The 12,670-nt window shown below is 38.7% G+C and overlaps 1 protein-coding gene and 1 long non-coding RNA gene across 3 annotated transcripts in view; both read right to left on the bottom strand.

Moving 5' to 3' along the window:
• The window catches only part of LOC132075727 (uncharacterized), a 71,877-nt gene extending 68,426 nt beyond the window's left edge, over positions 1-3,451 (bottom strand). Inside the window, exon 1 of the long non-coding RNA XR_009418811.1 lies at positions 3,430-3,451. This is a non-coding gene — a long non-coding RNA (uncharacterized LOC132075727). The remainder of the gene's footprint in view (positions 1-3,429) is intronic.
• Positions 3,452-8,619: 5,168 nt separating this feature from the next.
• Positions 8,620-12,670, bottom strand: part of GRB14 (growth factor receptor bound protein 14) — a 58,613-nt gene continuing 54,562 nt past the window's right edge. For both annotated transcript variants that reach the window (XM_059475822.1, XM_059475823.1), the window contains one exon: positions 8,620-9,685. In XM_059475822.1, coding sequence (XP_059331805.1) covers positions 9,539-9,685 — 147 coding nt within the window. In that variant the 3' untranslated portion in view covers positions 8,620-9,538. The remainder of the gene's footprint in view (positions 9,686-12,670) is intronic.

Genomic DNA, 12,670 nt, shown 5'->3' with positions numbered 1-12,670 from the left:
CCCATTCAAATACTTCAACACTTCAAAGTCAGCTTCCAATAAAACTTTCAAGTAACAATTGTCAAAGCTAACTCCTAGCAAGCATAGATCCATATCTTCAGCCAGAAATCTAAGCCAGAATAGGGTCACAAGACAGCTGCATTTTAATTACAATTACATAGCATCACACCAAATGATGCCAAATGAGTAAACAGAAGAATTCTTACTAGTCTCTTCCTCTATGCTCAGGCCTTACAATTGCAACCCATGGGATGTGTACGCCTCACTTCTGTCTCACCATCATTCCATCTGTCTCCAGTTTATACTGTTTTTGTTAGGCAGAGCATAAGATGTTTAGATTGGGTCAATAATCCACACAACCCCCTCAGAACAAAACCTCCCCAACAACATCAGGCTGCCAAGCGATGATTGAGAATTATCCAGTAAAAACACCAGTGCTTCACTAATTCAGAATTGCTCCAGGAGACTCCACAAGTCACTGACAGAGTGGATTTCAGATTCATACCCATCCCTTCAAGAATGTCTCAATTATGGGTCAAACAGATTAAGACTCTTCTCCCACCCCAAGCAGCTGAAGTAGCTGTTCTTCTCTAATGTATTCTATTGCATCTTCTCATTCACTTTTCTCCTTCTCAGGTTCAAACTGCTACAGACCACTTGGCTAAACAGCCATAGTTCTGTAGCTTTTGCTTGGAGATTGTTTCCTCTAGATCCATCACCACTGTTCTCTTCTTTGAGAGATCCCTATTTGTTTAGTTTGTCTTCTCTTGTTCTGCCCACAACCACTCTTATATACTATAAAGGCAAACCATTCCACTATAAAGATGGTCAGTTAGCTGAAATATTTTTTTGTTTTGTTTTATCTGTATAACCTAACATAGCAGAGTTTCTCCGTCAGACTTACTTGTGAAGAGTCTGTATTAGATCAAATACACATTTCTCCTACGGTTACAACTTTGAAAACATCCTGAACAGTACATATGCATTAATCCATTAAATATCACGCTTTCAGCACTAGATTCAGCAACTACAGAACCAATGCTGCTTCCAGATTGCATCAAAAATTTGTTCAGAGAACAAAAAACCTCTTTTCTAATGAAAAATATCTAGCAAGACAAATGACAAAAAAATACTCAAGAAATTAATTTCTGCAGCTAATAAAATGTAATTAGAAAGAATTATATACACAAGAAGACACAAGTTGAAAGCTGAGAAGAGCATCAATAGTTAACACTATTGCAACTCCTTGGATAAGTGTAATGGCAAAAGCAAATTCATTCTTCCCTGTGTTTCTAAATCCATGCTGAGTGATATGGCCTGATTTCAAGTGGAAGTAGAAGCAGAAGTGGAGCACACATTCCTGCAGACAAATAAGCATTTCACTTCACCACAGAGCAATCTAGAATTTGTTTGTTGCCAACTCCCTTTACCAAGGGGTAATACAATTGAGCTGTACCTGTTTTCCATGGGAAAACCTTTAAGCCCCACCTGTACTGCTGGTACTCTGAACCAGCTCATTAGTTTTATTTCTAGCAAAGCAAAAGAAAAAATTAGATCATTCCTTTACAGTGATGAGGAATGAAGAACTTGTTCTTTAAAAGTGTCACACATCTTACACTTTCACAAGGCCAAGGCCATTTCAAATATAGATACCCACTGCAAATTCCTTCCTTATGGGATTCTCAGGGCCATCATGAGGGAGGTTTGGTTGAAGTTTTTCAGTGTTTCTTTTTTTTTATGCACACACAATGCAGGATAATAAGCATAAAGAGCAATACCAATGTACAAGAGAAAAACATTCTTAATTTTTAGTTCAACTTCATATACTGCTCTTCATTTACTTCAAAAATAGAGATGTTCAGTCACAGTGAACCCAGTGACCACAGTCCATCATTAAATATAATATCAGCTACAATTTCCACTTCAGCACCAATTGAAGTATCACCTTATTACACTTTGTAAATTTCCACAAGCCCTTCAAGTTATTTTTGACATCTTTGACTCTGATCCTGCCAACACTTACACACATTATCTTAAGCATACAGAAATCTGTAGCATTAGGCACAGCACACAAAGATGTACATGCATCATTTAAAAATGAGGACTTCTAATTGTTTAGTACCGAGGCAAACCCTTCCAGACGTGATGTGTACAGGTTAGGAAAAATCACTCCAATAGCATATCTATTGTTGTTCCAAGTGTTAGCATCTCTTAAAATTCTCTCAGTACCCTTCCATCCTCCCACACATATCACCTCCTTTACATTCTCCTTAAATGCCTAAAAATAACTAGCTATGCATATGGTCTGAGCACCACAGCCCTATACCATATAGCTGGGGAAAAAAATATTTTAGTTTGCATAGCTGACCTCACATCCATCATCAGAAGACATTTTTCCATGAGTTATTTCCCAGAACTTGAACATTTAATTTAGGCTGCAAATTTGGCAATTGCAAAGTTCCGCACTATTTAGTGGAACAAGTTTTTTTGTTAAAAAATTACCACATCAAGCTAAAAATTAGCAACAAAATAAAACAAACCCACAAACTGTGAACACTTCATGTCTTCTTTCTCCCACATTGTAAAGGGATTTAAAATTATATATTTCATTTCCTTCATTTTAAGGACTTTTTTCATTTTAGAAAGTTTTCATTGACACTAAAAACCAGTCTAAATTCATGACCTCACACAAAACCACAGCATTCTATGCCATATTCAGGAATGGGGAACTAAACGTTCATTCTTTGTTCAGCTTCAGCCACAAGGAGAAAAGCAGGAAGCACTTCAGTCAACTTGCTCTCAACATTTTTCTACTAACATTCTTCCTCTAGCAAATCCTTTTTCATCTGCTCCTTCCCTATCCCCAAGCAGGTGACTGGTACACTAGAAGGGGAAGCTGAAGTGTCTTTGTCAAAAGTGGTTGTTTTGAGTTAGCTCAGAGCAAGGACATCCATGTACAATGCATCTCTGGGAGCACTGCGGAAACGCTTTCCAAAGACTGCCTTCTGCTAAAGTCCCTAGGACACAGTCTTAATGTCTCACCATCAAAGAGGCAAATCTTCTATTTTACCCAAAGACCAACAATTTTTACTTAGAATTATCCTCCCCAGTGAGCTCCTAGCTGTGCAAGCTCAGTGAGGACAGCAATGCAAACACTATTGTTGGGTCTTACTCCAGTAAAGGCTTTGCTACAGTTGTGCTGCCTTCTGCAGCCAGGCCTAGAAACACAAACAGCACTTCGTGGAACTCAGGCCTAAATACTGCTGTACAGAGCTTAGCACTTGAGAATAAAGGCACCCTACTTCAGAAAAAGGAGAGAAAACCCAAAAGGGGCAACACAACAAATGCACGACAACCTCCAGTCATTATTTTCCTTTCCCACCCCAAAGCCAGAGCCTTTAAAAAATAAAAATAAACAATTTTACTCACTTTTCATAGCAGCCTCACCAGAGCACACACCTACTACCCAAACACTGCTCGCACATATTTTTTTAAGGGCAACTCATTAACTCTGACAATTTCCAGCTGGTGGGGCTCATCAGCCTCACTGAGGGGCAGCTGCTGGGGTTGCAGGAGGTTGGGTAGCTCTCACCCCCGCCTTGTCCAGGCCCTCCAGGAAAAGCTGGGGCAGACCCTCACCTTCCTTCAAGCCTCATCTGCAGCACCTCACTCCTGTGGTGTGCCTGGGCCATCAGCTCTTGCCTTTGGTGGCACTGCACCAGGCAGAGATGGAAGGAGAGGGAGAGAACAGAGAACTGGGGGCTGAGTTGTGCTCCTCACCCAGCGCTGCCAGCCCTGCTAGCATGGCAACTCACAGCTCGCCCCAAAGCCTCCCTCATGGCCCCGGCATGCTTCAGCTCCTAGCGTGTGGCCAGGTCTCATTACCTCCTGAGCCCTCTCACAGAGGTGACACAAACCAGCTCCCACCCTGCTCACTGCACATACCAGCAGATGCCAAAAGCTGTGTCATGTCAGCATCCTTGGCTGGCATCAGCTCCCCACAGCCACAGCTACCGCCGTGAGGGCTCACTTCTCTCAGGAACATGGAAGGCAAGAGGCCTGGCCCCAGGACTGACTTCTGCTCCAGCTACTCCCTTAAGGGGCAGTAAAGCCATTTGTTTTCTTTCCCCCTAGGAAAGGAGGACCGGCCCATCTCCTGAGCCAGCCCTGCAGGTTCACCAGCAGCAGGCTGCTCCCCCTGCCAGCGGGTTCTGGGGAGTCCCTGCTGCCACCCCAGCCAGGCCTGGCACGGGCACAGCCACAGGGCTCTGCGTACTTCCCACCCCTCAGAACACGGCGTGAGGGCAGCCATCCCTCAGGAGCCTCGCCTGGCGCTGGCCACGCTGCCCAGTGGCATACCTCCCACCCCTCAGAACACGGCATGAGGGCAGCCATCCCTCAGGGGCTTCATTTGGCGCTGGCCACGCTGCCCAGTGGCATACTTCCCACCCCTCAGAACACGGCGTGAGGGCAGCCATCCCTCAGGAGCCTCGCCTGGCGCTGGCCACGCTGCCCAGTGGCACCATGGGCATTAATGCCCCCGTACCTTCCTTCCCGAGGAAGCCCTGGGGCTCCTCACATGCCTAAATCCAACATGTGCTCAAATGTTGTAATTGTAAAGTTTTGGGGAATCATCTGTATTATCAGTGTTCATCACATCAAGTTCTATTTTGAAAATATGACTCACTAGTTGATAAGAGTTTTCCCAAATTGCTTAAAAGATTAATAAAATAATCAACTTAGCAGAGGGGAAGAAAAACCACAAACTATTCCTGTAAGGAAATCACTTTATTGCCTATACATGTGAATGAGCTGTTTTAATGCTCAGGTTCACTGCCTCCTCTGCATTTAATCTCTTCCCTTTTATGTCCTACTCTGAATTTTTTTAAAAGACTTTCAGGCTTTTATAAAATTAATTATACAAATCATTAGTATTAAAAAGGTAATATAATGGTTTCAAGAACAAGCTTCACAGACTATCTGCATATTTAATCATCTCTGCTAATAAATTTTTAATCACTCATTGAGTTCAGGTTCTTGTCTTGAAGCTTAACTTGATAACAAACCTAGCAACTGGTAGAACTAATTGGTACAGAGTAAGTGAATAATTTATAAGAGGAAAAAGTACTGGGTGTTCTGGAGGTGTGCAGAGACCACAAGTCACAGATATTTCTGGGAGGAAGCATGAAAACAGTGGCTGATTGCAGGAATTTCGTGATACACTGCTGACATCCAGAGGCCAACAGTCAATACTGTTCACATATGTGAGCCAGGCTGTAAAGCATGCTGTAAAGTCAGATTCATTAAGTTTTAAATATTCATGCATTTCATTAAAGTTAACATTAATTGCACTACCATACACATTGATTATGCATAGACCATAAGTGTTTAACCTCTGAAAGCTTGCAAGTATATTCAAGTAACGGGGTATGTCCTATCTTCAATGATTTCGGCTACCAAGTTGAAATTAGAAATGGAATGCATTACAGTGTATTAGAATAGTACTCTGAAATTCCAGAACAGTCATAAAAATAATTGTTTTTCTAATCAAACAGAAATGCTGATGTAAGCTGTAAGTTTCTTTGTCTTTTTCTAAACTAATTAAATAAAGGTAACAAAAATTACGTATAAGATTTCTTACAGACAAATGCTAGATTGATCTGCAAGCCACAGCGAATAAATAGGTTTCAACAGTTAAAATTAATTGATGAATGAGTGGCTTCTGTTTAGATGAAGATGAGTAGCTTTTAAACAACAAAAAAAGGCTATTCACTTGAAATAAGCAGATTTTAACTTAAAATGAGATACTGCAAGCCCACTATGGAATAATTCTACCCCCAGGGAAGCACAAAATGCTACAATTCTTAAACCAGACTGTAACAGACAACATTTGACAGAAATTCAATTATCCTTGCAAGATCCCACTTGCAGTTAGTTACATACATAATCCTCTTTTATTTAATGGGTTAAAGCTCTCCTTCAAAACATTTAGTTGGATGACTTGAAGACTCACTATATTGCAAAAAATTCATCAAGTGACTTAATAAGATTGTTAAGTAAAAACACTCAGAAGTTTAAAAATGTCACTTAATTCTGCCCCTGCAACCTTAATTCCGTCCGGGTACGTATATACCTTATGAAACAGCAGTGAATTAACTTTTAATCTCCTTTGAGCCAAGAAGATTTTTAGATTGGAAACTAAGGCACAAAGGGCATGCCAACAAATACAATGCTGAGCTTTAGCACAATCTCTGCACTAGCTCACATCTCGCAGAGCATACCCCTGCAGGGCTAATTACCCCAGATAGCAACTGAGGCTTGTGCACTTACACTGCTTTTGGTTCCTCTACATGGCGAGCTCAGTTCTCTCCTCCTGGCAGTGCACTACACATAAACACTCTGGGAAGCATAAAATTTTAAATCTGAAGAAAACATGAAGAGTTTTTTAAATACTACGCTTCATACCTGGGTGTTTTGGCATCAAGTAAAGGTAAAAACGTATCATTTAAGTATTAAAAAAGCTTCTGCAAATAACACCAGTTCCTTCTGTTCTGTTGTTTGTTGATTTTTTGGGGTTTTGTTTTTCCTTAAAAAGCAGTCCATAAATATTCTGTGATGTAGATATAAAACTGTCCACATTTTGTAGAGAAGCAAATGTTGGAGACAGATAGACTGGCTTGCCCAAAATAGTACTGATTTCTTCCTGAGCTGTTAACAGCTCCTGATTAGCCAATTCTCTTTGTGAAGGTGGGCACCAAAGTGTAGTATTCCTAATTAGAAGTGACAATTAACACACTGAAATTCTGTCTAAATAGCATTGCCTACACCCCCAAAGAACTTTATGGTCAGACATATCCTGGCTGATCTCATAGAAATTCCTTGCTGTTTTGTTCTGACTGGTGGCAAGCAAGGATCTTGAAAGTCATAAATCAACCACTTGTACAATTTAGGAAAAAGTCTGGGATATCAGAATATTTGAGTTTTGACAGGTGTTGTTTGGTTTTTTGCTTTTACACATTAAGACTACCTCCTTCACGCTTCCTTCTTGAGTTATATTTAAACAAGGAGGTAGCCTGTGAAGTCATTTAAACAGCAAACTAGATTTTATTAGTTTTACTGGTGTGTTTTTTTCTGGCATGGTCACAAACAACAACAGAATCCACAAAAGGTATGCACATCATATAAAAGTGATTATGTATTCCCAGCAACATTTCAGTTTAGATTTTAATTAAGACAGCTGTCAAAATGCAGGAGGAAATGCTTTGCAGTATAAGAAAGTTTTGAATACTTGACAGCTCAAATGTTCAAATCCCATGCTCATTAAGCAATACTTTATTTTAATTGGGCTTTTTTATTATTATTATTTTGGTTTTGTTTTGTTTTTTGGCTTTTTTCAATTTCACTTGTGAAACAAAAACTGAAAAATCAGGCAAAGCTTCTTGATGGTTGATGTCTCCACCATGTGATATAATACCTACATTCTTTTCTTTTCTGATAGGTCCAAAGATGACAGGTACTCAGTCACTGAGCAGGTGGCTTCTCTGCCAAGCATGAATACATAAATACAAATAAAAATTATGAAGCTTTCACATGTCCAAATAGAAATGGACTACAATAGACAATAGACATTTGTCACGAGATGATTTTAAAAAGGGATGCAGAGAATGTTTCTCCTTATTCTAACACCAACATCTGAAATAAAACTACCGTAGAAGTAACCACATTATTAAACCAAACCTGAAGAGGTTTTAATTAAAATTATTTTTTAAGTACAATTTGAAATTATGTTTGAGGTTTAAGAGTTAAATTTATTAGACTGTAGATTTTTACAAAGCTTTCCTAATGTAATGAGCTTAGGCACCACATATGTTGCATCTTTGGTACACATTAGGAAGAGTTGCTTTTTTAATGAGCTTTAAAAACTGCATTTGCATACCAGAGGAAAAGGTCAGTGATGTGTGGATCAAGTCGGTAAATTAAGTATCACAGTATTATGTTATTATGCTTGCCTTCCAGAGACACACAATAACAAAACCACAGGCTACAGTTACCACACTGTTCTCAAGCCTCCACGTCCATGACCTTGGCAGCTGCCACATCCCAGCTCCGCCGTGCCTCGGGGCCCAGCGGCTCCATCTCCGGCCCAGGCCTCCTTTACCTTCTCCCCACCTCCTCCTGCAGCAGAGCAGCTGCTGTGGCTGCCAGCCATGGTCCTAAGCAAGCACAGGAACGGGGAGCTGGATTCAGTGTGATGGCCCATCTTCAAACACTGACTTCACTCCAGCGTTACCCTTTTAAAGATACCCAGGACAATGTCCTGAGTCCTTTCAATAAGATCAAATCTCTTGGACAGCAAAGCATCAGGTTGGGGATGCCTCTTTCCCAAGTCCCACTGCACTCGAGTTTTTGTTCAAGGATACAACTGTCTTTCAAAACACAAATACCAAAATTAGTTCTAATGCTGTGGTGCAAAATTTGATTTGGTGGACTGGCACAGTTCTTTTTAGCTGGAATGTTAGATACTTGATAATCTGTAACGATTGCTTAACTGGTAGCTAAACTGACATTTTTATTTTATAATAAATAATAAAATAATCTAGGAACTGACTACAAATAGACTTTCATGAGGTTTTCAGCAAAGTCCACTGGATTTAGCTTTATTTGTAAGTATTGTAAATTATTGATAATTTACAACTAACTTACAACTAAGCATTACTTTTTTTTGTTTTTTAGGGCAATTGAAATTGATTCCTTCCTCAACTGTGGAAAGATCCATACTACTTAACAGGTCTTTCTTTGTGTCAGAGATTATAGGTATACACTAAACCACATTATGCACTACATAATAATTATGCATGTTCATACATTTCACAGCCAAGTAAGTGACAGTCCAGCCCTGTATGAAGATGTAGATTTAGTCATTAGATTAGAAAAAAAAATCCTTTAAATTATTACAACAAGGATAGCACGCTCAATACAACTGAGCAGTTATAAGTGATTTTAATGATTTTTCACTTTTTGGATATGATAATCCTCAAAGTAGCATTCAAAAATATAGTGCAAAATATTTATTCATTTTATTTACAAATAAAATGTGCAGTTCAGCTTCTGATCCTTGCCACAGTAAATGTTATTCTTTTATGCGATGAACAGAAATTATGAGAAACATTTATAGAGAAAAAAGTTAATTTTAAACCTTAGAACAAAGATCTTCCTTCAGTTATATTTTTGCAGGAGTTACACAATATTTTTCAAAACTGTTTTCAGATGAAAAGAAAACCCAGCAAGTCCAAGACAACACTAAAGAATTACATAGGAAAAAATGGTTTTTCAAAACCATAAAGTTAATTTTGCTGTGACAATCACAAAGCAAAGTTCTTATCTACATAGAATATAAATTCATCTTTTTTTTGCAGCCTAAACATAGAATCTTTACAATGCAATGGGTCTTCCCCCCTTTTTGCTGTACAAATTGCCTTTGGGGGGGAAAGTATACTAGCATCTTCCTTTCCCTCTGATGAAACAACAAATGCTTTGGTTAAAGAGCAATCCGTGCACAATAGTGTTTTAACTTGCAAGGCAGCACTCCTTTATTAAGTTGATAGAATTCCACTAGCTGGATGAGATCAGTAAATCTGGTATGACCATCATCGAGGGTATAGAATAGCTTCCCATCATCTTCCAACTGTAAAAATGGAAAAACAAGATTCAATAAAATCTTCTTTTGCTAGAGTATTTTTTTCTGATTTGAATACTTCTTTGAGAAGTGTTCTTACAGACCAACATATTCGTAATCTTAAAACTACTGTGAGCAGAAAAAATACAGTGATCATTTACACATCTTAAAGAAAAGATTTTAAGACTTTTTTTAAAAAAAGACCAACAGGAAAACAATGTATTATTTGACTTCAAGTACACACCTAAAAAGAACAGTTAAATAAGTATAGGAATACTCTTTCTGCATTAACAATACTACTTCATGCCTTTGCTTTGGAATTACAGCTGGGGTTAATACCAACCCTGAGTTCTTAGAGAGGAACAAGAAGAAACCAAGTTTGAAGTTACTCATAAATTTCAACCTTTGCTCCATTCATTTCCATGATTTTCTTTCACTTTTGTAAGGTGTGATGAGGCTACACACCAGTGCAGTGGTGTGCTGGGAACTATTAGCTACACAAGACACTACCCATCACAAGAGTGACATGCTTGCTCCAGCACTTCTTTGTTGTAGGGGGAAAAATTGCTGCAGCTCCAAACATGTATTAGCACAGATGTAGAAGAGAAAGAAGAAACTTCAACAGATACCTTGAAAGATTCCTTTTGATGCTTAAAAATTTACAATCACTATTTCCCTCTTCTAAGTTACTAAATGTTAGCTCTTGCACAATTTGTACTGCACTGCTGACTACATAATTTCTTGATTTAGTTCCTCTACTGCTGATATGTCTAATATCAAGAGGTGAAATAGTGACTAATTGGTATTCATGTAAATAAAGGGTGAAAAAACCTATTCAAACTATTGTTAAAAAGAAAAGGGAAAAAAGATACAAGACTGAAAGAGTATTGAACAGAGGATCCTGAAGTAGGGCTAGCATGGAGTAACAGATGGTGTGCTAGGGAAAGATGCAGCTACCCTACTTGAATACAGGGGAAAGGAGAAGATATAATGAGCTGTCTTACCTGTAATTAAGAAGTTCTATCTGAAGCAGCTGTTGAACTGCTTATGACTCCTGGATTATTCTACCCCTTTCTACCATGACTGGAAGTAGTTTGTAATTTCTTTATTCTCAGACTTTGGTCAAACCAGGTCAAACTCTGCTAGTTAAGGAATTACCAATGTGAGAATGTGTGAACTCCTGTGCTCCAGCCAAAAACCTGAAAATGGATTATCATTCATTGGACTTTCTTTATGCATGCAATTTTCCTGCCAACACACTGCAGGCAAGAAGAGTTAACAATTCAAATGTCTGTTATGATCCTAATAAGTTAATTCCTTGAAATGAATACCAGACAGATTGCTAATTTTAAAGCTATCAATATTTTGCAAAGTAAAAACTCATATCAAAGTTCTGTTGCTCAAGAACCTATCATCTTCTGCAAGCTAAGAAGCCTGTTATGAGAAAGCATTTATTAGAAAAAGACAGTCCCAGAACTGTATATCAACTCTTCATCTTTCATATGAATGAAATTTCAGGATAGAATCCATTGAAGTGAACTTGCATCAGCTTACAGCTTAAAGGCTAACAAATACCTTTAAACTAACAAGCTCTCCAATTTTCACAGTACAGGATCCCAAATGTACCCCAAAGTTTTCCTTCTGAACTTTTTACAATCAATTCCCAACTACCCACCTGCAATACCTGTTGCACAGGTTGCCAATATTAACACAAGGCACCTGCTTGCATGGGTGAGGCATGAACTAGCAAGTTGCAGACACACCCTGTCTAAAAGGGGACATTTTAAAGTGCAGCATAACCTGAAGCAACCTAAAATACAGGAGAAAAATAAGTCATCTAGGGATTGGATTGGATTGGATTGTTTTTACCTTGTAAAGAGGCTTTGTAAATTACATGTATTTAGTAAGAAAATTTGCCTTCAGAATGGCTGGAAACAGGTAAGTGTTTAGAACAGTAGAATTTGAAATTCAAAGAGGTAACCTTGATCTTCAACTAATAAGCTATGACTTTACTACAGTAATATAAAATGCCTTGTTTCTTAGAAAATGATCACTAAATTTAGATCAGCAGCAACTGGAACCAAAACCCTTCCTCCCTTAAAAAACAATTTTCTGAAATCTTTAAACAGCACCATTCCAGTAAAACCAGAGTACATTTAAGTCAGGGTATTGAGAATGCAATAAGGGTACTGAATGCAACCAGAAACTGACAGAAAGGAACATGCCAATATTTGGGGGACAACAGCTTCCATGCTGATACACTCTGTCTGGATTAAGCTGTTCTCATCATGATTTATTTTTTCTGGCTACTATCATAGGAGGAATCGCTTTAGTTAAAAAACAATTCAAAAACATTTCCTTCAAGTCAAATGCACTGAAGTGATACAGGTCTTCTCGATGAAAAGCATGGGAAATGTGACCCAAGTCTGTAGACAACTACATCAAAACTAAGAATTACTGGTTCATCCAAGGATTCCACAATGGGAGAGCGAGGTTTTAGCACATTCTCATGAAGGGAAGAAGAGAATCATCCATCTCGGAGGTTACTGAAGACAACTGCAGCGTCCTGCTATACCTGTGCCTAGAGAAGAGAGGGTCTGTTTCCTGATAGGGAAAGGGAAAGTGGTCTCTTCAATTTGAGAGTTAAAGGATATCCCAATAAACTAGAAACATATACTCTTTGTATGGGGTTTGGAAGCTTTTCTAAACCACACAACAGTTATACCAAAGTAAATACTAGAAGTGACTACAGTCAATGAATGCACAGAGATCTTACACCTGGGATTCTTATCAAGGATTATATGTTGATGATCCCATGGGATCCAGTCCATAATTATCACTTTTGGATGAAGGAATCCTCCGTATTCTGTACCTAAACACAACAAAATCCTGGACAATTCTTATAGGTAATCTGATCAACTTATTTCCTCCTCTCAAATAATGCTTCAGTTTTATTCTACATGAACCTTTTTTAGTAGAGAATATTAGCTATAA

Source organism: Ammospiza nelsoni, chromosome 7, assembly GCF_027579445.1.
Source record: "Ammospiza nelsoni isolate bAmmNel1 chromosome 7, bAmmNel1.pri, whole genome shotgun sequence".
Taxonomy (NCBI): domain Eukaryota; kingdom Metazoa; phylum Chordata; class Aves; order Passeriformes; family Passerellidae; genus Ammospiza; species Ammospiza nelsoni.
Note: the sequence above shows the minus strand (reverse complement) of the source record. Positions and strands in the feature narration are given on the sequence as shown.